Source organism: Carassius carassius, chromosome 44, assembly GCF_963082965.1.
Source record: "Carassius carassius chromosome 44, fCarCar2.1, whole genome shotgun sequence".
In the NCBI taxonomy this organism is placed as follows: Eukaryota; Metazoa; Chordata; class Actinopteri; order Cypriniformes; family Cyprinidae; genus Carassius; species Carassius carassius.
This window is the reverse complement of record NC_081798.1, coordinates 14,295,999-14,323,446: the sequence shown is the minus strand read 5'-3', so window position 1 is coordinate 14,323,446 and position 27,448 is coordinate 14,295,999. Positions and strand designations below refer to the sequence as shown.

The following is a 27,448-nucleotide window of genomic DNA, read 5'->3' as shown; positions in this document are numbered from 1 at the left end:
GTGTCAAATGTAAAATTCCAGCTCCATCGCATTCAGCCATGCCTGACGACTGCCTAGTCACAAACAGACATGTTTCACATACAGTTGTAAACCCCTTAAGACCATTTATGGTTTACTACTGATGGACAACACACATGCTGGCACTTGACGTGAATGAGTGGCATTACAGTGAAAGACCTCAGAGGACACCTAAGGCTCCTTGGCAGTTGAGAAGCACAGATGACAGATCAGAAATATGCCACATACCCGCCGGGTGGAGAGGAGATTAAAAGAAAGCTGATCATTTGCTTATGTGAATAAAAATAACTAATCACTGAAGAGTTTGAGGATGTGGATAACAGAAGGTTGAAAGTAATTAGAGGGATGAAGGTGAAGAATGATGGGATTGAGAAAGATAATTAAAGGGATAGTTCTGTAAATGCTGTCCTTATTTAATAACCTAATAACTTTTCAGAATGATTTTTCTGGAGATTTTTTGCAAAATGTTTGGGGTCAGTAAGATTTTTCAATATTTTTAAAGTAAGTTTAAGGCTACATGTTCAGTTGATAAACAAATAGAGTAAAAACAGCAATACTATGAAATATTAACAATTTAAAATAAATGTTTCGTATTTTAATATATTTTTAAATGCAATTTATTCCTGTGATGCAAAGCTGAATTTTCAGCATCATTACTCCAGTCTTTAGTGTCACATAATTCTTCAAAAATCTTTCTGTTAGGCTGATTTGCTGTTCAAGAAACATGATCAATGTTGTAAACAGCTTTTCAAGATTCAAAAAAAAAAAAAAGTTCAAAAGAACATTTATTTGAAAACTCTAATTGGTAGTGTAAGATGGAGGATGTTAGGCACTATAAAAAGTATAGTCCATAAAGCTTAAAAGTAGCACATTTGGCTCACTATATTCTTCTGAAGCCATAAAATTGTTTTGTTAGTTCCTGAAAACATTCTCATGGTATCTCAAGACTCAGCACACCAGAACTGACGTCAGTTGCGTCAAACGCCATTGATCCTTTCATAATCAATCTGGCCATTTAATCATTTATTTGTATAGGAGCTGTACACATACTGATTTTAGCATACAAAATGAATAAAGTGATTGACCATAATGATGTACATATTGTTACAACATTCGATAACTGATTACAAAAGGTTTTAAACCTGGCTAAATAAAATTAAACATTTTAATGACTTGAAACATACAACTCATATGGACTGCATGATCCTTTTAGGGTGCTTTTTTAGTTTGTTTTGGAAAAAAGCATATTGGACATTCTACAAAATGACTCCTTTTGTGTTCCATGAATGAAAGTAAGTCTACAGGTTTGGAATAACATGATGGTAAAAAGATAATGACAGACTTTTTCAGTTTTAGGAACAGTTCTAGTAAAAAAAAAAAAAAAAAAAAAAATGGATGATAAAGGAAACAGTGAGCTGCATACCTGTGGCGATCAAACACTCCAGAGTCTGTTCTTGGATTCCTGGGCCACACGATCCATTTTGCGAAACACAGGGTCCCTGTGAGGTCACTTGCCACTGGAAGCAGACGGGTTCATTGCAGGTCATTGCTTCACTGACGTGAGGGCAACTGTCAGACTCCATGGAAGACTCCGTAATTACAGAACGAGTTCTCACCCTGAAACCTGAAAATGACGTGTACACATATGCAAAATAACAAAATAAAAGAACCGTTAGTGATGACTCAAACAGAAACATTCTCAATGCCAACATTTTTGCAGATACTGTTCCCACACTCTGGCAAAATAAGCAGCGCAACAGTCAAATATCTTGGACAAATATATATGCACATTATAAGGAATGGAGAAAAGAAATAGAAAATGGAATATAATAGTGAGACTAAATAGAGGAATACAGCTGTCCCCCGTCACTGTCGCCTCACTAAGTAGGTGGCACCACAGCTAAGGGTCAGAGATACACCACACCTGATATTCACACATGATTTACATTATTGAGAGAAGAAACCAAGGACAGGGTGTGAATCTAAGTGTATGTGAGTTAGATTTGGATGTGTGCGATCTTGTTTAATGGGATGTTTTCGTCTCTCACCTCTTCTTCCTTGAGGTTCCAAACAGTTGTCATGGAGACAGGGTCCCCAGGGTGACCAAGGCGTGAGGGGACAATGTTTCTGACAGGGAATGAAGCAAGACTCAGCCAATAGCGGTAAAGGCCCAGTGCACAAGTTCCTGCCAACAGGCCGATTGACTAATAATAAAAAACAAAGAGAGATTTACAAGAAAACGTGGTATATTTTTAAAACTGTATGAAATGCATTTTTAAGGATCTAACAGAAGCTTGCACAAAAAAAAAATGTAATTCAAATCCGTCTTTCTCACTGTGTGGCCACAGATTACCATTTAAATAAAAAAACAGAAATGCAGAGGAAACTAAATCTCCCCCTTAGCGTTGTGCCCTGAGACTCAACAGCCAATGAAGGATTAAATAAAATGAAAGCAATCTAGAAAATCTTTTTCCCCCACACTGTTTATGTTTAAAAAAAGACTCTCATTTGTGTTAATCACATTGCTTTTGATGGACATATTATTAGTGCTGTGATCCAAAACCAAAAAGTCTTCCAAAGCACCGTCCTCACTGAAATGGAATCTTATAAATGGTCTGAATCGTGCTTCATAGGCCACAAATTTACACACTTCTTGTTGCTATTCTAACAACACAATACTCTTAATAAGACTAAATGTTATCTGAAAACATAACTCAATGGTATTTCTATGTTAATAATTCATAGCTGACTCTAAAAACAGAGTTCTTACTATGGGATGGTACTGTGTTGTCATGGATCCTGACACAATATGCCTCTCTTGTTCGGATCCCACGTCCACACAGGATGCTGGTGTTGTTATGGCGATGGTCCTGCTGGCTCAAAAGTGGGGTCACCTGGCATGGTTTCCAACTGGTCACCCTCCACTCATACCTGTAGGAGTCATTCACAGTATCAATAACATGCTTTTATGGTGACTTTTATTTTTGAAAAGATTTCGGATGCACAATTCTGTCTTTTCACCTTAGGCACAGTGGCAGAGTGTCTTCTAAAACGTTACAGTTAGCTTTTTCTTCCAGGGTGGGGCATGGCTCTCCTCCACCAATGGCTGCTCTCTCCAGGCTGCGACTCCTGATTCTGAAGCCAGGCGATTGGTCAGATGTCCGGCACATCTTTGAACACGGACTCCATTGTGACCAATCAGACACTTTACAGTCTCTAGGCATCATGCATGAACGAAAGTTCACTGGGCTGTTGTCATGGTCGCAAAGACTGGGGGTGAGAAGGAAATTTACAGTGTCATCTTTTTTTATGACATTGTAAAATGAAGAATTGTATTGCTGTAAAAAGATGATTGATACTGTATTTTGTGGCCCTCTGCTGCCCTTACTACTGGGTTAAGTGGCTTGTTGAGCTCTCCTCTATCCATCTTTGATATATATATATATATATATATATATATATATATATATAAATATATATATATAAATTACATTAGTGTAGTTACTTTCAAAGGATTTCATTTTTTACTTAAAAAAAAAAATAAAACAACAACAACATCAACAACAACAAAAGGTTTCATGTGCCTGTTCTGAAGCTGCTGGCATCCATTTAGCCTCTGGCTAGTATGACAAAAAGGTAGCGACATAAACAGAACATTTTTCAACCTGTCTTTCGAACTCTCCAAGGCTTTAGCATTGCTGTTGATTCTCGCTGAATATATTGGCATACAAAACAAGCGAAAGCAAACTATGAAATCCTGTGAGAGAGAGGTGGGGTGGTCCGTGGGTGTTCAATTTATTCAGAAGTTTAGTCTGGCTTAATACGCATGCGAAAAAGTTTTCAAACCGCAAGGGAAATCTTATAACCTGAAGACAGAAAATTATGTTAATTTATTATGTAGACAAATAAAGACTGGCATTAGCATCTTATTGTTGGTAACACTATTGATGCTTGTTGCATAGACAACAAAACATCACTTGCAGAGTATTGATTGCAAATGTGCTTGTTTTAGAGTTGAACGGACGCTGAATAAACATTAGTGGATTAGTTAAATAGGGGACCACAAAGTGCTAATCTTCAGTATACTATTATAAAGGCATTAGTCATAAAATAAAATCAAAGAATAATATTACTGGGATAATAAGTTTGATATGCAAATGCATAAATGTTTTTAAATTTTTTTTTAAAATGTAAACCTTAAAGGGCACCTCTTAAGCAAAATTCACTTTTACATGTTGTTTAAACATAAATGTGTTGGCAGTGTGTGTACACAACCACCCTATAATGATAAAAATCCACCTGCTGCTTTTTTAATCCCCATAAATAATAAGCAGTGTCTCAGAACAAGTGTTTGCAGAGTCTGTAGAATGTGACATCACATTAACAAGCCCCTCCCACGACCCCGCCCTGAGTGAGCCGCACACAATCTGCCATGTTTATCTTCACACTAAAGCATTTTAAATAAGCATTCAAGTAAGAAATGTCTTCTTATTAGAGCTACAAAAATTATTCACTCAATAGCAGTGAGTGATTTTCTGTTTTTATTTTGTTTGGGTCATATCAACATTATAGACAGAAGTATAGGGATTGTATATTACGCTGCTGTCACTTAATACACAGATCGAATATAAACATGCAATTTCTTTTCCAACTGTTTACCTTCACAGACATAACTGACTGTGTTTTTGCAACTTATGTGTCTTTAACATAAACTTGTGTATTTGACAGTTTAAGCGCAATAAGACTTGAAATAGAACTTAGTGTGACAGAGAACTCAATGTATCTGTGCGCTTGCATTGGATGTGTGCGCTCAGAAAACCGTATGTCAGAAGATTAAACTAATGTAGTTTAAAAAACATAATTTCAGCACAATAGACATGATAGCCAAAATAAATAGATGTTTTTAGCAGAGTATCTGAGGTATGAGCTGTAAAGGCACAGCCCTGTTCTGGAAAAGGGGGCTCATTTCCATATAAAGAGTCACAAAATCAGCCTGTTTCTGCTTCCACTGAAAATAGCCGTTTTCAAAATGATATAATAAATCATCTGTGGAGTTTTTTGAGCAGAAACTTCACAGACACAATCTGGGGACACCAGAAACTTTAATTACATCTTGTAAAAAAGGGGCATAATAGGTGGCTTTTCATCTTAAGTGCTGAATTTGTAAAAAAAAAAAAAATTCTTAGGGACTGTTCGTTTTTTTATTTAAGGGGCCACCGGAGGAGTTTTGAGATCTGTAGTCAAAAAATACATGACCCTCCCTTCGCCAGCAATACATTTTTCTATGACCTTCACAAATGATTGTGAAATATAATTGAAGTATAATTTATTGATTACTTCTGGTTTGCGCTTGGCAAAGATGTTCAGATAGCCATTGTTTTTTTTTACAACTATAAACTCCTGCTTTCTCATCTTACTAGGGCTGTAACGATAGACCAAACCTACGATTCGGTTCGTATAACGATTTTGATTTTAGATTTGAAAAAAATCGTGTTTTTGCTGATGCGGTGTGAAAGCATCTAAAAGCTGTCACAAAGAACCGTCAAAAGTAATGATTATGAATCAAATATAGCAAGGAGACATTTTAATTGTTTATTAATAAACACGTGTTTTCTGTGTCGACCGCTGTCGATGCTGACTTGCAATCTTCGCAGTAGTGAACGCGCCAGAAAGAAATGCACATTTCATACGGTGTAGCCTACATAAGTAGAGAGCAGTCTGTTTTCTTTCATTTTGAATTGTTCTGTTTAAAAGTAGACATTTCAAGCTTTTCTATATATTTCTCAGGTCTGTGAGGCAAGTAGCCTACCTTACGCTGAGTTTCGGTTCATGAGACGAGAGTCCAGTTCACTCGCCGTTGCCTCCGTGTCATGATTATCTATTTTCTATATTTACTTCTTATTTATTAAATCCAGGCAATTGGTTGATGAAACATTGATTAAAATTAAGATACAATTAATAAAAAAACGAAATTCACTTTAAAGAAAGGCTTTGTGCTTCTGTTTGAGGTCGCTCTCAGAACGGTCATGTCATTAATGGAGAACTGTCACGTCCATAACAATGTTTTTTTCCCTCATAAATGGGAACACGAAAAATCAAATACAAATAATATTTTATGTTCTGTGGAGGCCGACCCTTCTTCATCCGGTGGCTATATTACTTTTGGTTTGCGCAGTGTAATTCATAGAATTACAAAAAAATATTTTGCCACCTAAAAGTTAAAGATTTTTTTTTGTCACATCACATCACATGTGTATTTCACTCATATTAAATATAAAACATGTGTAGACTGGTATTTTTCTAATCTCTTGACTCCTTTATTAAGGGAGTATGATATAAACAGACATTTCAATATATTGGTATTAAATTCATTTTCGGAGAATTTATATTTCAAGTTTTGACTGCAAATGTCACATCCTGACGTCCATAACGCTGGAATTGCTCGAATTTATCCTCAACTTTTTTTGGTAGGTCTACGTATTTTATTATGTTAACTTCAAATAATACTAATATAGTAATTTAAAGATGTGGTAGCCCTACATCTTACACATCACACTCCACTGTTTATGGTGGTAATTTCAGTAGATTTACTCACTAACATTATTGTGAAAACAAGAATGGAAACTAAAATATGATAGTATCGTGCAACAGCGGACATTCTATCAGCTGCAGTTCTGGCGCCTCGGTCCCAATACTGTAAAACTCGACGTACATTCACATCACATGTTAATGCAGCGGTAGAGTTACACTCACGGGACACTGCACTTATTCGCAATCATAAAAGTTCATTATTTGTCGTGCTTTAAAGCTTTGCCAGGTAAACATTTCATTGGCATTCTGTTATGACATGATGCACTTTCTCTGAGCTCTGAAGTGCGTGCGCACTGTCCAACAGCGCTGGATTTTTGTTGGGTCAGACGCATCTGATAGCGATGGGGGGCCGAGACCACGAGAGCTACATGAAGCTACATGTAAAAAAAATAAATATGCACCAAACAAGCCACTTTGAGATGTTGCTGTTTTCACAAAAGTTGGGTGACCCTCCCCCTAGACAAAAAAAAGTTGGATGACCCTCCCCTCAACAAAGAATAAAAAGACATGACCCTCCCCTATTTTCCTCCGGTGACCCCTTCCATAAATACCGAACGGTCCCTTAACAAAAAGCAACTTTTCCACATCTTCAGAAAGTTGGTTCAGTCAGACCACCTTTTCTTTTCCCCTTGAGCTTTAGAAATTTTTTAAATAGATGGCTGTCAGTGGGTGCTAAGAACTATTATTAAATCAAATATAAGTACACAGAACTTGAAAATATTTGCAGCAAATCAAAACTCATAGCTTACTTGTCTCAGCCCTTTCGAGAGTACTCTCGTACTGCGTAAGCTAGCTTACGCTATGGGAAAAGGTCCCCTTTTCTCGAGAATATGAAGCCAAAAATTATCCTTAATTTTTAAATAATGTAAAACGCAGTGCTGCAGCACAGCAGACCTAAGCGAAGCGGCTCGCGCGCTTATTGGCTGTGCTGTGGCAACTGCAGCAACCTATGGTGAGGCGGCGGAGAGGAACGAACCAATGGGGGCGCTTCGCGCCCATTGGACGTCAGAGCGCGCCAAAATAGGCGTGGCTGGAACTATATAAGCCACCGCTTCGCCATAGGGATCAGATTTCATCTCCTTCAGCGATCTCACCTGCACTTCGCTGTCTTCTCCGGAGAAGCCTCTACACGCCGTCGAAAAGCCTCTCAGCGGGATAGCACTGCAACGCAGATCTGAGGACGTCGGCTCGTGCTTCATCTCGATGCCGCCTTCAGCACTCCCTTCCTGCTGCGCCATCCGGCGTGACTATATCCTTTATAAAGCTAGTGTGTTTGCCGCTGCATCACACTTTTTTCTCCAAAATTCGAGGCGTTGTTTCAAATGCCTCGGGCCTGCGCTTCCTGCCGAGGCCCTCTGCCCAGCGAGGACCGCCACATCCTCTGTGTCTCCTGCCTGGGCCGCGAGCATGCTGAGAACGCACTCTCCAAGGGCGGCTGCCCTGAGTGCGACAACATGGCTATATCGACCCTGTGGGCTCGATTAGCTCAAACCAGCCACGATGCTCCACCCGCTCCGCCTCTTCTCTCTCAAGTGCCGCGTAAGAAACGCCGCGATCAGAGAATGCCTGAGCACACTGCTACACGCGAGCTCACGCCGGAACACTCCCCGCGTGGCTCGCCCGCTCTCTCTCCTTCGCCTGTCCTCTTCGTGGACGAGCAGCGCCAGTCTCTGCTCACCAGCGCCCCCTTCTCCTTCGGAGCGCCTGAGGCGGAAGAGGACAGACACGACAGCCTTTCTCTCGCCGCGTCCAGTAGTGAGGAATGGTCCGGCTCCATTGCGGACCCCCCCCCCTCTACAGCCCCCAGCTGCACCGGACAACGTGCTGATATCGACGCGGAGCTTACTCGCGTGCTTACAAGGGCTGTCAGCGACCTTCAGCTCGACTGGTCTCCTCCAGACGAGCCCGCTAAAAGCAGGCTGGACGAATGGTTCTTGCAGGGGCGCCCTTCGGCCCCTCCGCAAAGAAACGCCCCCTTCTTCCCGGAAGTTCACGATGAACTCACGAAGTCGTGGAAAGCCCCATTCTCCACACGCTTGAAAACTTCTGTCTCGTCAGCGCTCTCCTCTGTCGACGGCGCCCGAGACCATGGTTACGAGAGCCTCCCCCCTCTCGAGGAGGCAATTGCTGCACACCTCTGCACACCTCTGCCCGCCCTCAGCCGCAGGATGGCGGTCGAAGCCTGTGCATCCATCCAAACCGTGCCGCACCACCTCAGCTCTCGCTGGCCGAGCATACACCTCCGCTGGTCAAGCTGCTTCGGCTCTACACACCATGGCTGTGCTGCAGGTTTTTCAGGCCAGACTTCTCCGTAACCTGGACGAGTCTGCCCCAGATACCTATGACTTTAAAGATCTCCGCAGCGCTACTGATCTAGCCCTGCGTGCGACAAAGACCACAGCACAAGCGATCGGCCGAAGCATGGCAAGCCTCGCTGTTTTAGAGCGACACCTCTGGCTCACGCTCACGGAGATGAAAGACGCCGACAAATCCGCCTTTCTTGACTCTCCTATCTCGCCTTCCGGCCTCTTTGGCCAGTCGGTTAAGGGTTTCGCTGAACGCTTCACTGAGGCTCAGAAGACGTCACAAGCAATGAGACACTTCCTGCCGAAACGCTCTAGCTCTGCTGCGGGACGCCGTAGAAATGCGCCGCCCCCTCAGACCTCGAAGCCATCGCAGCCAGACTTACAGTCTCGCCCAGCGACCAAAACCCAGCACCGCTCTCGCTCTATGAGCCGCAAACCGCCAGAGAGACGGGGACCTCGGCCCAGGATTGTACTGAACCCCGAGCCCTCCTGACCTTCGTGCTGAAAAGACCGTGGTTAAGTCCCGCTGCGGCCGGACCACCACACAAGAAACCTCACATACTTCCTCCAATCCCCTCACTAAAGGCGGTTGGAGATGTCTATACTGCAGTAAATGAGCCTGTTACAATGCACGCACGCCTGCACACAAACGCTGTTTTCACGGCGACCTCAATAAAGCACAAAAAGAGCTTTTTCTATGTAGGCAGTGTGCCCACTACACAGTACGCACCTCTACATGTATACACACTCCCCCAAGTGTCACAAAAACACACTCGGGTCCCCTTTCATGCCCACCTTCCCGCTCGCGCCGGAGGTGCTCTAAATGTAGCGCGCGTGCCCACTTCTCAGTGCGCAACCCTACAAATAAGCGCTGTCACCACAGTGTCCCAAGCACAGCATACTCGAGCTACTGGTCCCCTCATAACAGGCGGCCAGTGCCCGAAGCACATTCAACCCATAGCCGCACGAGCCGCTGCATGGCAGGCCATCCCCGGCATATCAAATTGGGTTTTGAATATAATAAAACGAGGTTACTCGCTCCAGTTCGCTCGCAGACCGCCGCGCTTTCGCGCCGTGGTCGAAAAGAAAGTGAAAAGCGAAATGACACACGTCCTTCGCGCCGAACTGATAAACCTTCTTGCAAAAGGGGCGATAGAAACTGTCCCCCCTGCGCAGCGCGAGTCAGGCTTTTACAGCCGCTACTTCCTCGTACCAAAAAAGGATGGCGGTCTCAGACCCATCCTAGATCTCAGACGTTTGAACAAAGCGCTTATGGCGCAATCGTTCAAAATGTTAACTACCAAACAAATACTCGCGCAAATTCGCCCGAGGGTTGGTTTTTCTCAGTGGATCTGAAAGACGCTTACTTTCACATTCAAATAGCACCTCATCACAGGCCATTCTTGAGATTCGCCTTCGAGGGGCAGACTTATCAGTACATGGTTCTTCCATTCGGCCTCTCCGGAGCGCCCCGTATGTTTACACGGTGCATGGATGCCGCTCTCGCACCCCTGAGAATGCGGGGAGTGCGAGTATTGAACTACCTCGACGACTGGCTAGTTTTAGCCCATTCCGAGGAACTACTGACGACACACAGATCCTGGATCCTCAGCCATTTAGAATGCCTGGGTCTCACGATCAACACTGTCAAGAGCGCTCTGTCTCCCAGCCAGAGGATTTCCTTTTTGGGGATAGACATAGAAACTGTGACGTGTACAGCGCGTCTGACGTCACAGCGCGCTCTCACTATTCAGCATCTAGCCGTGTCGTTCAAAGCCGGGTCTCTTTACCCGCTCAAACGATTTCAAGAAATGCTAGGTCTGATGGCATCAGCCTCTGCGGTTCTCAAACTGGGCCTGCTGCGCATGCGCCCACTACAACGCTGGTTGAGAGACCGTGTTCCAGCGCGCGCCTGGATTTCCGGCCGCGCGCGCATCAAGGTGACCCACGGCTGCATCACAGCTCTGGCCCCTTGGAAAATAGCCAACTGGTATCAGTTAGGCGTAAGCACGGGCGCTGTCTCGAAATGGAAAGTAGTCTCGACAGATGCATCCAACCTCGGTTGGGGCGCCCTGTACGAGGGCAGGTCTGCCTCCGGCCTCTGGTCGAGCCCGGAGCGACTGTTACACATAAACTGTCTGGAGATGATAGCGGTCGAACTATCCCTGAAAGCTTTCCTCCCATTTTTAAAGGGCCACTACGTTCTGGTCAGATCAGACAGCATGTCAGTGGTGGCCTACATAAATCGCCAGGGTGGTGTCAGGTCAAAAACCTTGCACACCCTGACCGAACGTCTTCTGACATGGGCACATTACAATCTGCGCTCGCTACAGGCAGCGCATGTACCTGGCATCCTGAACCGGGGCCCAGACATGCTTTCCAGGGCGAATGTTCCCCCTGGGGAGTGGTCTCTTCACCCACAAACGGTTCAGTTGATGTGGAGCATCTTCGGCAGGGCAGAGGTCGACCTCTTCGCCTCAGAAGACAACACTCATTGCCCAATATATTTTTCAAAGAGCAGGGACGCGCTGGCCCTCGATTGGCCCAGACGCCCGCTTTATGCCTTCCCACCGGTCGCGATGCTACCGCAGGTCATCGATCGGGTCAGGAAGAGCAGATGTGCTATGCTGCTAGTAGCCCCACTCTGGACGACCCAACCTTGGTTCTCCGAGCTGATGCAGCTGTCCAGTACAGCCCCATGGCCAATACCGCTCCGGAAAGATCTCCTCACGCAGCTGAAGGGCGCGCTCTGGCATCCCCACCCCGAACTTTGGGCCCTTTATGTATGGCCCCTCAACGGGTACCCGGGAACCTCCCTGAGGGAGTGTTAAAGACCATTACGGAAGCCAGAGCGCCCTCAACCAGGCGCCTTTACGCGCAGAAATGGTCAGTGTTCTCCACCTGGTGCGGGACACGGAACCTAGACCCTCACTTATGTGACGTGACGGAGATACTCTCCTTCCTACAGGAGCGTTTAGATCCCCGTCTACGCTCAAAGTGTATGTGGCAGCCATTGCAGCTTCTCATGCTCCGGTGGCCGGCCTATCACTGGGAAAAAACGAACTGGTCATTCGTTTCCTTAAGGGAGCTCGTCGGATGAACCCTCCCCGACCCCCTTCAATCCCTTCCTGGGACCTGTCTACGGTCCTAGAGGCCTTAAAGGGCCCCCCTTTTGAACCGCTTCAGTCTGTCGATATGAAGCTTCTTTCGTTCAAAACCGCTTTTCTACTGGCTCTGGCCTCAGTCAAGCGAGTGGGGGATTTACATGCGCTATCTGTAAGCGCTGACTGTCTCGAGTTTGGGCCTAATGACTCCAGAGTCATTCTCAGACCAAGACACGGCTTCAGAGCACAGGTCATCTCGCTGTCAGCCCTTTCCTCGCAAAGCGACGAAAGCAACGCGAGCTTCATCTGCCCCGTCAGGGCTCTCAAAACCTATATTGCGCGCTCCGCCTCATTCAGGAGGTCGGACCAGCTCTTCATATGCTTTGGTGGGCGCACCCGAGGTCTCGCCACCACGAAGCAGAGCCTATCGCGATGGATAGTAGACACTATCTCGCTGGCTTACAAATCTAAAGGCCTTCACTGCCCGTTCGGCATCAGAGCCCATTCCACCCGAGGTATGGCCTCGTCATGGGCGTGGCCCTGCGGGATACCACTGGATGATATCTGTGCGGCGGCAGGCTGGGCCTCTCCGTCCACATTTATTAGATTCTATAATCTGCAAGTCCCTGCCCTGCAGGCCAGGGTACTTTCTATATAGACGTGCTAAGCCTTATCACGTCCCCCTTTTTTCGTTCCCTATATAAAGCTCACTAAGGTTGGCTGTTGGGACTGGGATTTCTCCTGCTATAAAGCCCCGGGCTCTCGCCTCGGGCTGTGACAGGTCGAAGTTCCCGAGCACGCACGGCGTTTTACATTGTGTTCCCATAGCGTAAGCTAGCTTACGCAGTACGAGAGTACTCTCGAAAGGGAACGTACTCGGTTACTAACGTAACCTCAGTTCCCTGAGATGAGGGAACGAGTACTGCGTAACCTGCCGTGCTATGTGCTCAGACCGGTTTGCCGGCTCAGGCAAACACACTAGCTTTATAAAGGATATAGTCACGCCGGATGGCGCAGCAGGAAGCGAGTGCTGAAGGCGGCGTCGAGATGAAGCACGAGCCGACGTCCTCAGATCTGCGTTGCAGTGCTATCCCGCTGAGAGGCTTTTCGACGGCGTGTAGAGGCTTCTCCGGAGAAGACAGCGAAGTGCAGGTGAGATCGCTGAAGGAGATGAAATCTGATCCCTATGGCGAAGCGGTGGCTTATATAGTTCCAGCCACGCCTATTTTGGCGCGCTCTGACATCCAATGGGCGCGAAGCGCCCCCATTGGTTCGTTCCTCTCCGCCGCCTCACCATAGGTTGCTGCAGTTGCCACAGCACAGCCAATAAGCGCGCGAGCCGCTTCGCTTAGGTCTGCTGTGCTGCAGCACTGCGTTTTACATTATTTAAAAATTAAGGATAATTTTTGGCTTCATATTCTCGAGAAAAGGGGACCTTTTCCCATAGCGTAAGCTAGCTTACGCAGTACTCGTTCCCTCATCTCAGGGAACCGAGGTTACGTTAGTAACCGAGTATGATTTCCGCTGTCCAATAGCATGCTCGACAGGATGTGGATATTTTCAGAACCGTTTCTTAATTTTTCATTTTCATTACAACACACTGCTCTCTCTGGAGCTTATTATTGTCGTTTTCTAGGAGCAACAGGTACTATTTCAATTAAAATCTAATGAAAAATTAATAAAAAGCAGCCGGCGTGGGATCTACCCCCAGCTGGAAAAAGAAAAGGTGTAAAGTCTTCTCTCTTTTCTGTCTCGCCACAACAGAAAGTAAAATTTAGATTCTGTTATTTGAAAGTGTAACCAGTAACGCATACATAAATACCAGAATGTTCTTTGATGCAAACAGCATCATGGTAAAACGGGTCTGCACTCGCAGGATGGCAGGGCTGAATACAGAAGACTCTAATATCCTCACTGTGGAGAGGCATTTAATAAAACAAGTAAATTTATTGCATAACATTGTTGCATAACTGTCTGCTAATAGCCCTGTATCATTTATTCATGGTCAGATGAGTAATGAGTCCTCATTGCTGCTCTGTTTGACCACAGTCGATTCTGAATACATCTACATTAGTTTTTTAAAGCTTTTATTACAGAACTCTCTTTTTTCTGACTAATTGCAGCAGTCTGAGGACTTTTTTTGTCGTTTTGAAAAAACCTAAACTGTATAATTGGCCAATTTCTTTCATAGTTGTGCTAGTTTCATGTCTCCTGTATCACTTCACAATGTCTTTTTTTTCTTACATGATAAAACAATTTAAAATGGAATCAATATTTTAGAGGTCTTTTTTTTAGCCACGGGTTCTGAATCACCCTGTCTGGGCTGAGGAAACTAAATTAAACTAAACCACAACATTAACAAAATAATGTATCAAAATTATTAATGAACTATCAAAATAAAATATAGAAATCAGATAACATAAACACAAAATAAAAAAAAATGAAAAGTAGAAAAACTGAACTAAAAATAAACAATGAAGTGATATAAAAATATGAAAACATTTAAAAATAAAGATTTAATTGAATTAATTATATAATCTAATTAACTGAATATTAAATTAAAATTAATAATAATTAATTTAAATGAGATCTAGCTATTTAAAATCAGAAAATATAACAAATTAAATAGAAATATATAAAAATAAAATAGAAATTTGAAAAGTATAGAAAAAATTAACTGCATAAAAAGTAAATAAAAATAACAAAATAAAATAAAATAAAATAATAGGTGCACTGACTGATCAATCTGTGAATTGATGGATGATTTGGCATTAGATTGATTAGTAGATGGGTTAATAAATGGATGAATTCATAAACTTCATTCAAAATATTCATCCATTAATTTGTACATTCACAGTATTATCACCTTAGCATGGCATTCTTCCCATCATTCCTTGAACAGCGCAGCTGCCGAGTCTGATAGCCAATGGTGATTTCCCAGGATACTTTGTGGCCTCTTTCATCATAATGATTTTGATTGTAATTCATCTCAGCATGGCGTTTGATGGTGTATGAAGCTATGACGTTTTTTTTCCCATCGAGCCCAAAACCAAAGTCCACTGTCGTCTTTCCAACAGGCGCTGTCCCTTTAAGTCTGCAAGGGCTCCAGGGCCCCACACACAAACTGTAACTGTATTCCTGCTGGTCGGAGGGACAAAGGGCAGGGTGGGCTTTCTCATGGTTACAGGGACGTGTCTGGGTGAGGCTGGGACAGTCTGCTCCTCCATACAGTGGTGCTGCCAGCACGTGTCTGGTGCGCTGCTGGAGGGCCGACCCGCAGGTGCAACTGCAGGTGGACCAGTGGGTGAAGGCGGAGACAACGCAGTCGATTGGGCAGGGTAACAAACATGCCTGTTCTTCTTCTGGCACTGCATAAAATGCTTCACACACATGTTGGCTCACTGTGGTGCCATTGGTACGCTGCACACACACCACATTTCGGCTTTGGACTCCACGCTGAGCGGTCACACATCGACTGGCTGGGAGGAAAGGACTCGGGGTGCAGGGGCCCCAAGGAGACAAGCGCCACTCAAACAGATCCTTTTGCCACTCGCACATCTTCACACACACTCTCTGGTGCGGTGGGCGATCAGATGGAAAGCAGTTGGACTGATGCGTGCTCCAGCCTTCAGAATGGACACACCACACCGAGCGACTCTGCAGCCCAGCCGAACCGCAATCATTGGCCACACATACACCCCACACACCTAAGATAAGAAAAGGAGAGGCAGGCAGGATATGAAGTGAATTACATTACTATTGTAATCACTGTCTATTAAAGCCCAAAACAGGCACAATGATGAGCCGCTATTCATCTCACTTTAGCACAGAAATACTGTAAATTTGGATTCAGCCACACAAGAAGGATAATCATCTTTAATCATTTTAGAACGGTGCTGTCAAAATAAATGAACTGGAGGGAAAAAGAACGGAAAAAATGACAAAAATCTGGATTTTGCAATCTGCTAAGAATATGGAAATAGCAAGTGATTCTAACAGGCTACTGCAAATCTTTGGAACAGTGTATAGTATAGAATAGAATAGAATAGAATAGAATAGAATAGAATAGAACATTTAAAAGTTTGGGGTCAGTAAAATTTATCTGAAAATAAAAAATACATTAAATTAATAAAAAATAATGTTATACAATATTTTTGTTTCAAATAAACAAATAAATGTTATTTTAATATTTTCACAATGTTAGTGTTTTTACTGTTGTGTTACTACCTAAGACTTCTTTCAAAAATATTAAAATATCTTCCTGAACCTAAACTTGTATATAATATAATATAATATAATATAATATAATATAATATAATATAATATAATATAATATAATATAATATAATATAATATAATATAATATAATATAATATAATATAATATAATATAATACATTTACAAGTTTGGGGCCAGTAAAATTAAAATAAATAAATAAAGAATAAGAGTGCAATAAATTGATCAAAAGTCACCATAAAAACATGTATAATGCTATCAAATATTTATGTTTCAATAGTTTTTTTATTTTAATATGTTTATAATATAAGTGTTTTACTTTTTTAACGTTTTATTAAAGTCTTGGTAAATGTAAAAAAATAATAATAATTTTATATATATATATATATATATATATATAATCTTCCTGAACCCAAAATTTGGAATATAATATAATATAATATAATATAATATAATATAATATAATATAATATAATATAATATAATATAATATAATATAATATAATATAGTATAATATAATATAATAGTGGAAGTTAGAAAAATGACAGCTTTAAAATAAACTTGTCATTTTTTTATAGGAATAACTATACCTAAACTATTCCTAAAAAACTATGAAGAAAAAAAAAAATCACATCCCCAAAATATTTTTTCTTAATAGAACATATAAAAAAGCCATAATTCAGATAATATCATTGTTTTAACACTACTGAACACTGTTTTCCCTATTATAGTAATAATTCTGTATGTGCCTATATGTGTTTGACTTATGTTACAGTAGTTTCCGACCTCACAGCCATGAAAACAATCCTTTGTGATCACTCATGTTAAATTTTACCTGACAACCTAGTGATAAATGTTTCAACTCAAAGGCCACTTGTTACAACTGCTTTCATAATCCCCTATTAGAAATGAGGTGACAAAAAGAAAAAGAAGCGATATGAAGAGAGAGAGGGAAGGCAGAGGAAGCAGATGCTTCAAACACAGAGCAAAAGTCTGACATCATTGCTGCTGTTCCTCAGGGGATGTCAAAGACCATGTTTTCCTCATCACACCACTGGTGAGGTCACCAAAGAGACCTGCTATCCTCTAAATGCCACCTAATGCACAACGGAGCAGACAAAAGCCATGTGACAGAGCCATATGGGGTGACATCAGTACTGTATGAGCTCCGAGGTCAGCCAAACCCCTCTAGTCAAAGCCAAACACACATTTGATCATTAGACTGTCGGTCCTCACAGCGTGCTAATTACTGCTCGTGCGCTCATCCTCCTTACTCAAATATCAATTTACTCGGAGGCAGGGGGTTCAGGTAAAACTTTAACTGCAGAGGCCTGTACCACAGAGATCTCCCGGCTAATCAGGATTCTGATGGATGGCATGCTGATTATAGACTTTAGATGTGGGAATAATTGCTTTGAACTGAGACAATGAGAGAAATAGCACCAGGAAAGAGATATTTTTTTTAGTTGTTGTTCTGTTGTTCTCTGTCTGAACTGACAATTTTGAGGGCGAAAATGGAAAAACAAGGAAAATATGAAGCTTTTAACTACCTTTCTACTGGAAGACAGTGTAAACCATGTTACCAGAAATGCAGATCTATATCCATTATATTATTTTTCCAGATCCGTATGAAGAAGATTATATATTGATTTGATTTACACTTTAGCATTTAGAACTTTGGGGTTGGTAAGATTTTTTTTTATGTTTTTGAAATTTCATGCTCACCAAGGCTATTTGATAAAAAAAAAAATGCAGTAAAAACAGTATATCGTCAGTGTTGTAAAAGTTGGAATTATATAAATTAATTATATAATTTTGATTTAATGATATAATCTTCTCCACGTAAACATCAAGAATGCGAATTTGTGAACAGTGTGCATATGCTATGTCTTTAAAATAAATAAATGCCTCTTGGTTTGATATTTTGACATCTAATGCAACAACATTAAAATTCTAAAGAATCCAAATATTCTTTGAAAAGTACGTTTTGTTGGAAGACACACACGCACACACAATCACCCTCACAGCTGTGACAAGCTTCTTCCAACTTTCAGACTGACTTGTATGTCTCACGGGGAGCTGATCCTCTATCTCCCTCCGTCTCTCATGTGGTCATCATTGAAACGCAGCAGGCCGGCGGACAGAAACAGAACTGAGATACGAGCAGGACCCTGTCCCATGGTGTCACAGCAACTTAAAGCTGTGAGATGGGATGAGGTCACTTCCAGGGCATCGCAAGCAAAGTCACTGTCGGCAAGATTGGGAATGGTTTTGCTCAATTTTGGCAGCACAAAGACAGAGATACAGTTTGAAGTAGAATATCTTATCTGGGAGAATCCACATTATCAATTCCTATTAACTTGGAAAAAGCAAACTTTGAGTTAAAATATTAATTGGTTTTCATAAAGGTTTTCATTTTTTTTGCCCCAGGCAGAACAAATCGGCCTCCACTGCTAGATATATTTCATTAGCACCAATCAGCTGTTTTGGTTCAAACACACCCGAGACAGGTTATTTTCCACTATTCAAACTTTCAAAAGCTTTAATCAGCCACAACACACAAGCATCCCAGAGTTTCCTCTATGGTGGGATTCCTCAGTGGCTGTACTTCCATTATAAAGACCTCCAGCAAGAAACAACACTCTACTGCTGTATCACCTCACTACAGCATGCTGAAAACAGCTCTGTCTATTGGTCTCATCCCATTTTTTTTCTTTTTATTGTTTTTGTATTTGGCCGATACTTCTAGTCAAAAACAACTTTAAACAATGCAAAATTATACATTTTCATCAGCACATGTATTCCCAGGCAATCTAACCTGTGACCTTAGCATTGTTAGCTGCATACTCTGAGATGAAGTCTTCTCCAGCCAGCTTATAAAATATCAAGCTAACAGCTGTGGAAAGTTTCTTAGTGCTTTAGTGCAATGATTTCACCAAGCACATACTGCAAACAACAGCACTGCAACAAAACTAGATCTCTCTTATTCTTAGAAATATGATTAGCGTGCATTATAATCAGAGATCTTAAATTCTTGTGTAATGTGATATTAATCCCACTCTAAGCATCTAAGAACGATTCATATTTTAAATATATGTGAACATTTACGATTTGAGGTTGATAAGATTTTTTTCAAGTCTCTTCTGCTCAACAAGGCTGCATTCATTTGATCAAAAATACAGTGATTTTGAATAACTGTTTTCTAATTTAATTTAATTTAATTTAATTTAATTTAATTTAATTTAATTTAATTTAATTTAATTTAATTTAATTTAATTTAATTTAATTTAATTTAATTTAATTTAATTTAATTTAATTTAATTTAATTTAATTTAATTTAATACTGTGGTGGCAAAACATAATCAGCATCCATTACCCAAGCTCTGTCCCAAGATCTTATAGAAATGATTCTAATATGCTGATTCTTATTATTATCAATGTTGAAAACAGTTCTGCTGCCAATACTTTAGTGTTGCAATCTTCGATAAATAATAACAGTTTTGCAACAACAACAACAAAATATATATATATATATCTCTTGTAACATTTTGCAACATATAAATGTCTTTACAGTCACTTTAGGTCAATTAATTACATCCTTGCTTAATATTCCATTTAAAAAAACAAACAAACAACAAAAAATACTTCTTACTGACCCACTTCTGAACGGTAATGTATTATACATTAAAAAATTATCTGTGTAAACCAGATATTAGGTCAGTAACTGCAGGAATTTAGATGACAGCTTTTTAGATGCCGTAATGCTATGCTACACAACTATGTTAAAACGTTTTATATTTGTAACATGTAAAAGTAGATGACTAAGAGTAGATGCAATGCTAAACCAAATCTGTTTAGCTTAATTAGAGAGTTAAGTATAACTGTAGACGGGCTATCATGCCTTGCTAATGAAAAAGTGCATTGGTACTGTACATATGCTACCAAGCGTGACTCAACAATTCAACCATTGTTTATGCTGAAACAGATCAAATTATGTATTTATGATGTCTGAAAGTGTCAGGGCCATTAGTGATGTTTACACATAAAAAATAAAAGAAAACACATTTCCTGACCCAGAGGTCTCTGGAGACGGCAAAATCCTCCCTCAACAGTGTAAAGAAATGTTCTAGTCTGACACTCACACTTTTTGGATGCATCCTGGGTGAAACAATAGGGCACATGACAGATTAATTACTTGCTGATGGTCACAGATACAATTACAGTGCTTTTCTGCCTATCACAGACACTTTAGCAAAGGAAATGGAGCCGTTTTTTAGTCTGTCACAGTTCGGTTGGAGTCTGGGGTTAGGACTGGTTGATTCTGACATCTGTGAAATGTGAAAGGCTTTGGATCTTGCTCTGGAAAGCAACAATTCTGTGGCATATTTTTGTTTGCTCGAATGTAAAACATGAATGACATGAGTTTACTGTCAGGGTAAACAGGTGTCCTCGCAAATAAAGTTCATTACATGAACTATTGTATGAAAATGTCCTAAAAACTTCTGACAACTAAACCGTTCAACCACTTTCATTTAGGGCAACATTTCTATTGTTTGATCAATTAAAACCTGTAATGAAATGCAATGCATTTTGCTTGTGCTAATTTAAAAGTGTGGCACCATCATCCAAAATGTATCATTCCAAACCCGTATGACGTACTTTCTCTTTTTGCCCATAAAATGGAAATCAATAGAGCCCAAAGCACTGAACTATAGTATAAATGCATTTCCTGTGAATGTATGTGTAAATGTATAAATGTATACACTTTGGAGCTACTATTCAAGTATGAAAGAAATAAGTTTAGTTTGCCAGATTTAGAGATAATGGTCATAAAGAATGCAATTATCCATTTTAGTCTCTATGTATTTCCAACCTTTTGATAGTCTTTTGTGAACGAGAAATCCACTATGAGAACAATGACTTTTGATTTAATAGGATTCCCATTCATCTCATGACCATCAACTATGATTTTGTGAAAGGCTCTATGAGTGTGTGTACAGCTGTACATGGTGCTGGTTTCTCCTTGTTCACCCAGTAAATCAATCGAACCGAAAGAATGAAAGAAATGAGTACTTACAGTAATTGATGAATTAAACAGAAAGCAAAAGAAGCTCAATATTCACTGCTAAAGAAGTGCTCAGTTCTTTTCTGTGGGCATTTTCATACAATAGAAAAACAGATTAATTGAAAAAGGAGAAAAAGATTCTCTATCTTTTTTTGAATAGTTTTTCTCATATTCTATCCTCAAAAATGTTTATAGAGTTTATAGAGTGAGAGGTCACCACTGTCTTAACATATAGGCAGTCATATTTCATTCTTGGTTCTGTTCATGCCATAAAATAAACAAAAAATGTATATACTGTGCATTTTTTAACATCATGGGGATGTGTTATCAGGACTTTCACTGTTTAAAGTTAATCCTAAGGCACTTGTGAGTTGCAATTTATGTATGAAGAGTGTAGATGAAAAGGTTGAATGTGGCTGATACATGAAAGTAATTCCTGCATTAAAGCACCTTTATGGCTTTTAGTACATGTCTGTTAGCTTTGAGACCACCTTAAGCTAGCCATCTTCATCTCTTTCTTGAAGGTTAATTTTCACCTTCTTGTTTTGCGAGACACAGTCATTATCTGTCCAGATTGTGACGTCAGATAGAAGAACTCCAGGGAAACTGGTTCAAAATGAGGTTTTCAAGCCACCAGAGTGCTTTAAAATGAAGAATTTGCTTTTTTTTTTTTTTTTTTTTTTGCCTGCACACAGTTTTCTAATTTTCAGAACAGGGAAACTGAACAAAATTAAGCACACACACACACACACACACACACACACACACACACACACACACACACACAAAAAAGGTGAAGAAAATTAGACCTTGAGCACAAAAGCAAGTGTGTGGGTGAACAAATGAACGTTTCTTCATAGACAGTATGAAAGTGGACCCACTTCTTCAGGATGAAACCAGTATCGATTTTACATTCCAGGAATCATCACCCCCATGGCCCTGCAGATCTGCTCTTCGATCCACACAGCATGTGAGGAAACTCTCTCAGAGTCTCTTAGACCTGACCACTGATTCACACAAAACCTCTACATCCTTATCATAACCACTTTGTCCATTAAGCATTTTACAGTTGCCTCAACACTGGACACCTTTTCATCCATCCATCCATCCATCCATCCATCCATCCATCCATCCATCCATCCATCCATCAAACCATGTTTGAATTTTACAAAAGGGAGTCAACCTTTTAAAATAAACTCTCAATTGGTAGCCATACATCAACTAGTTATCATCTTTTAAAACAAAACTGTGATATTTCTTTTTATTATAATTATTCAAAATTTTTTTTTGAATTCATTCTGCTGAAATATAAACATTCTAAAACAAAATTTTTGGGGTCAGTAAGATTCTTTTATGTTTTTGAAAGAAGGCTCACCAAGGCTGCATTTGTTTGCATTTATGTATTTATTAACAGCAAAAATTGTATTATTCTGAAAACATTTTTTGCCAATTTAAAATAAGTGTTTTCTATTTGAATATATTTTAAAATACAATTTATTCCTGATGTCAAAATAAAATTTTATTTTCTTTTTTATTTATTTTTTTTATTTGCTACTCAAGAAACCTTTCTTATTGTTTTTAATTTTGAAAACAGTTGATCTGCTTAATTTTTTTTTTTGAAAAGCATGATTCAGGATTTTTTGATAAATACAAAGTCGATACGGTGGTCGAGACCGTAGCTTAACGCACTTGATCTTCAGAAAACACATGCAAATAGAAAAAGCACCAGCAAATAAGAAAACATTTCAGTTTGACAAAATATGCATGTGCAACAAATGCTAACAACACAAACAAATAAACAAACGTGCAAGACAGCACAGACCACAAAAAAATTACCCCATCAAAAACAAACTTTAAGTTCTCTCTGCCACTGTAAATTGAGAAATTGAAAACAAGTCTTCACTGTAATTTTTGATCAATAAAAATATTTATTTCTTTCAAAAAATATTTTTAAATTATTTTTGAGAATGCACTTTAATATATTATTTTCCACTTTATTTATTATTATTATTATTTTTTTAATGATAACACCTAAAAATGAATGTGCTAAACATATGCTTTTAAAAGCTGTTTTGATTACCTCCATGTTCAGATCTCATGACCATCCAAATTCTTCCTCTCCCTGTTACTGGATACTTTTTCACATGGAATAATTTCATCTGAACAAGGGCTGTCAGATAAACTAAACCTCCCACAATTTGGTCCCAGAGAAACTGAGGGATACTCATTTCTGTATTTATTAACTGAGAATGACAGTTGCCTCGTATGGACTTCCTACCTGAACTTCCTCATATCCATACGTTGGATGGTTTGTTACAAGTTTTGAAGAAGTGCTTAATTGCGGCATCTTAAAATGTAAGCTCACAGTAGCTTGGATGCGCCGGACGGCATTAATAGGCCAAGTAATAATCTTCTGTTCTTAGTGAGCTGTCAATCTCAGACTTAACAATTGTTGCCATGGTGACATGGGGAATTCTCCGTGCAACTCCAGCTGGATATAAGATTGATCAGACTTCACAGATAACACAGGCAGATGGTCTCACAGTTTTCTGAAGTGCTGTACATACATGTCTGCTGATCCAAGAACTGCGACAACAAGGATCAATATCCAACCTGGAACATTTTTTATTTTCCACTTCTGTTCTCCTCTATCGAATGCAGAATAGAAATGTGTCATTCACACATTCGATTGTGCAATACTAAAAAGTGACTTCTTCATCTGGATCTTACCACAGAGAAATAGCAAAAAATGTGTCTGAATTCTCTGGCTCATTCTGTGGATGGATCCTACAAACACAAGCTGTGTGTTTAGCATTTCTCAAAACCTTGAAATAATGGTTGCATTTTTATCTGTGTGAAGATTTATCCTGTGCGCTGTTACAGAAACAATTAATGAAAAAATGAAAATGATGTCACCTTTGTTTTCTTCTGCAGAGCTCAGAAAGGTGATCATGGCCATTCTTAAAAGCATAGAACTGGGGTGTCAGGATCCAAAAATGACCAAAAAGCAACATAAAAGTATCTTGTGTACTATATTCCTATAAGTCTTCTGGAGCCATATGATTGCTTTGGTTTGACAAAAGACAACATTTTATATATTCATGGAAAGCCTCAACTCCCATTGAGAGATGTATCTGAACAAATCTTTTGAGTCATATATTTTCAATGAATCGCTTTCATGTGAAAAATAGTGGCCATATTCTTCAAAAATTCCCGTTTTGTGTTCTAGAAAGAAAGCCATACAGGTTTGTATTGTTGCAACATGACAGTGAGTGAATGATGACAGAAACAAGTAATCATGGTAGAATAACACTCATAATTCAGCTAGGGGCAACATAAATGAATTTCGTCCAAGAAAAAAGCTAATGTTGGAAATACTGGTAACCCACCTGTTTTCCAGATGTACTGGCTTCTTTTTGGTGCCTCTGCCAACAGTGGAAGGGGCATTAGTGCTACATAAAAGAGGGAAGTCCACAGGGAGAAGACAAAGGTAATCCCACCCTTCAGAAATGCCATCTTTTGTCAACCTGTTGGTATCTAACCTGCAGAGAAGAAATATACACAATAGCTAGTTAGTTAGTTATAGAAATGTAAGAGGTATTTTGTATATGTCTTATGTTTTGTGGACAATTAGACACCAGGTACAAGAGGTTTGAAGAACACTTGGTCAAAGTCTGTAAAATTTTGGTTTCTAGATCCTCCTTCAATCTAAATAAATTATAATTTATCCATCAAGATAAGGTCTGGGCAAAATCATATTTTATGATATGAGTAATTTTATTTCACGGTAACAATATATATCACAATATAGTTATTGTTTTCTTTTTGATATCAACATTTTTGATTCCATAGAAATGACATAATTCTTGTCAACAAACTCAAGCTCACTGAAGACAAGTATTTAGTCAGTGATTAAATAAGAATAAGAAACTACTTACAAGCAATAGAACAAAACTGTTTAAAAAAACTGCAGTAGAACAAATAAGAAATTCTACATACATTGTACGAAGTAATCAAATAAACAAAACTGCATATTCTTCATTGTGTAAATTAAATAAATACAGTATTTCTTAAATTAAAGTTACAAAAGTGATTTATTCAAGAGCAATGAGAGATTTTATCTTTTGTTGTTTGAATAATATGAATGGCAGACAGCAGGAATGTTAGAATGCTGTCACTTTAAGAGCTGCCCACATCCAATATACTTTTACATGTGTTTTCTTTCTCGGCTATTCGCTTTCACTTAAAGCTGCAGTCCATAACTTTTGACGCTCTAGCAGTTAATAAACAGAACTGCTTACGTCTTGCGGAAGAACATTGTAGCCGGAGCTACTTCTCTCTGTTTATGTCTATGAAGAATCACAAAGGTACGGGTTACTCTGCCACGGTACCTACCCGAAGCAATCTAAAATAGTCAGAATATAAACACTTATTAAAAGTGTGCCCTAGTGATTCAGGACAGGCTAAAAACAAGGTTTGGAAAATGGATTCATGGTGTACTCACTTATTATATACATTCTGTAAATTTTGAACACAAACAAAGTTACGGACCGCAGCTCTGATTGGTTGTTTCTTACCAGGAGCGGTGTAAATATCAATAGGACCACTGGGAGGAGCCAGAAGAGCTTTTTTTCACAGATTATCTGTCTCATATTCTACTGTCAGGACATAATGACAGGTTTCACAAATATGTAAAAAATACATTTTTACAAAAGTTACCTACTGCAGCTTTAAGACCTAAATTACTGTGTTTACAGGGATACTTGCAAAGATGGGCATTTTGAATGGCAAAAATAACTCACAGTCTATGAGCACCGTCTTCACATCCACACGCCTCTCTGACAATGCTCAGAAACAGACTCTCAGATAGCGCATGCATATAGCGAAATGGCTTAATAGCATATCAATGGCTTAAAAACACTACTTTTTAAACTGCAATGCTTGAAAACGTGTGCAAATGATAAGATTTCACGACCACGTAGCACAGCATCGTCATATGAGAGTGTTACCGCGATGGAGACGATAGTCCAAAAATCACTACCAGTTATTCATACTGGTATATTGCATCATGCATAACACACCCGAATCATCCTACAATTTAGGACCCTTCACATTTATTGATAATAATAATATTTTTTTCTAGTGATTGACTGATATGGATTTTTTTAAAAACGATACAGATACCAATTATTTGCATGTTTATGTGCCCGATAACCGATATGCTGAATCGGTATTTATTAACTGTTATAAAGTAAGTAAAGTAAATAAATTACATTTTAAAAGAAAACATACTTCACTCTTTTCAGTCATCCTTTTTGAAGTGTTGAAAATTTGTCTTTCATGTCATCTTTATATTACAATAAAAACATTTTATTTATAAACAGCATCAACAGCAAAAACAATAATATTAACAATAAGCAAAAAAAAAAAAAAAAAAAAAAAAAAAACGACAGGAATCATATGACCTTCATTTTAAACTACCATTACAGTAGGTTTATAAGCTGTTTAATAGCTACAGAGTCAAGAATAATTCACTGGATACAAAACTTCTCAACTGGAATCTTATATCAAAATTATAAAAAAAAAATTTGTCATTCTAGATTAAATGCCTGCTGACTGCACGGTTTATCTATGCAGTTACACAGAAGTATATATTAAACTGTAATCGCTCACAGCGATAATAAATAATTAATTTATAAGAATTTAAACTATTAAACTATTAACTATTTAATAATTTAAATAATTAAAACACATGAGTTGTATTTATTTAGATGTTTATTAGCAAAATAATGGTTATATAGTAAATGTTTAAACAATATAGGGTGTTTTAAACAAGTGAATCTTGTTAAAAGTTACATGCGTTGGCCGTGCTGGAGCATTTCCTGAGTATCAACCACATCAACCCGGTGAGTGAACAGCAATATGAAAGCGGCTTCTCGAGACTAATGATGTAGCAAATTTACAACAGAGAGAACTAAATTCAGCGCTTTTTTCCAAACATGCACTCATTTATGGATGTATTATTTAACCCTCTGGGCTTCTTCGTAAATGGGTCACACTTAGCTTCCTCCCGCCCGAAAACGGGCGAAGCCTTAAAATTGTACTTTACTTTTTCCCAGGATAACCA

General features: G+C 39.5%; 1 protein-coding gene across 1 annotated transcript in view; it reads right to left on the bottom strand.

Annotated features, from left to right (window-relative positions):
• thsd7bb (thrombospondin, type I, domain containing 7Bb) overlaps window positions 1–27,448 on the bottom strand; it is a 66,679-nt gene that overhangs the window by 21,941 nt on the left and 17,290 nt on the right. The window contains exons 2-7 of the mRNA XM_059538184.1: window positions 24,711–24,863; window positions 14,886–15,726; window positions 3,040–3,288; window positions 2,789–2,949; window positions 2,067–2,222; window positions 1,442–1,642 (exon numbers count right to left, since the gene is read on the bottom strand). Of these exons, the coding sequence (XP_059394167.1) occupies window positions 1,442–1,642; window positions 2,067–2,222; window positions 2,789–2,949; window positions 3,040–3,288; window positions 14,886–15,726; window positions 24,711–24,837 (1,735 nt within the window). The 5' untranslated portion in view covers window positions 24,838–24,863. The remainder of the gene's footprint in view (window positions 1–1,441; window positions 1,643–2,066; window positions 2,223–2,788; window positions 2,950–3,039; window positions 3,289–14,885; window positions 15,727–24,710; window positions 24,864–27,448) is intronic.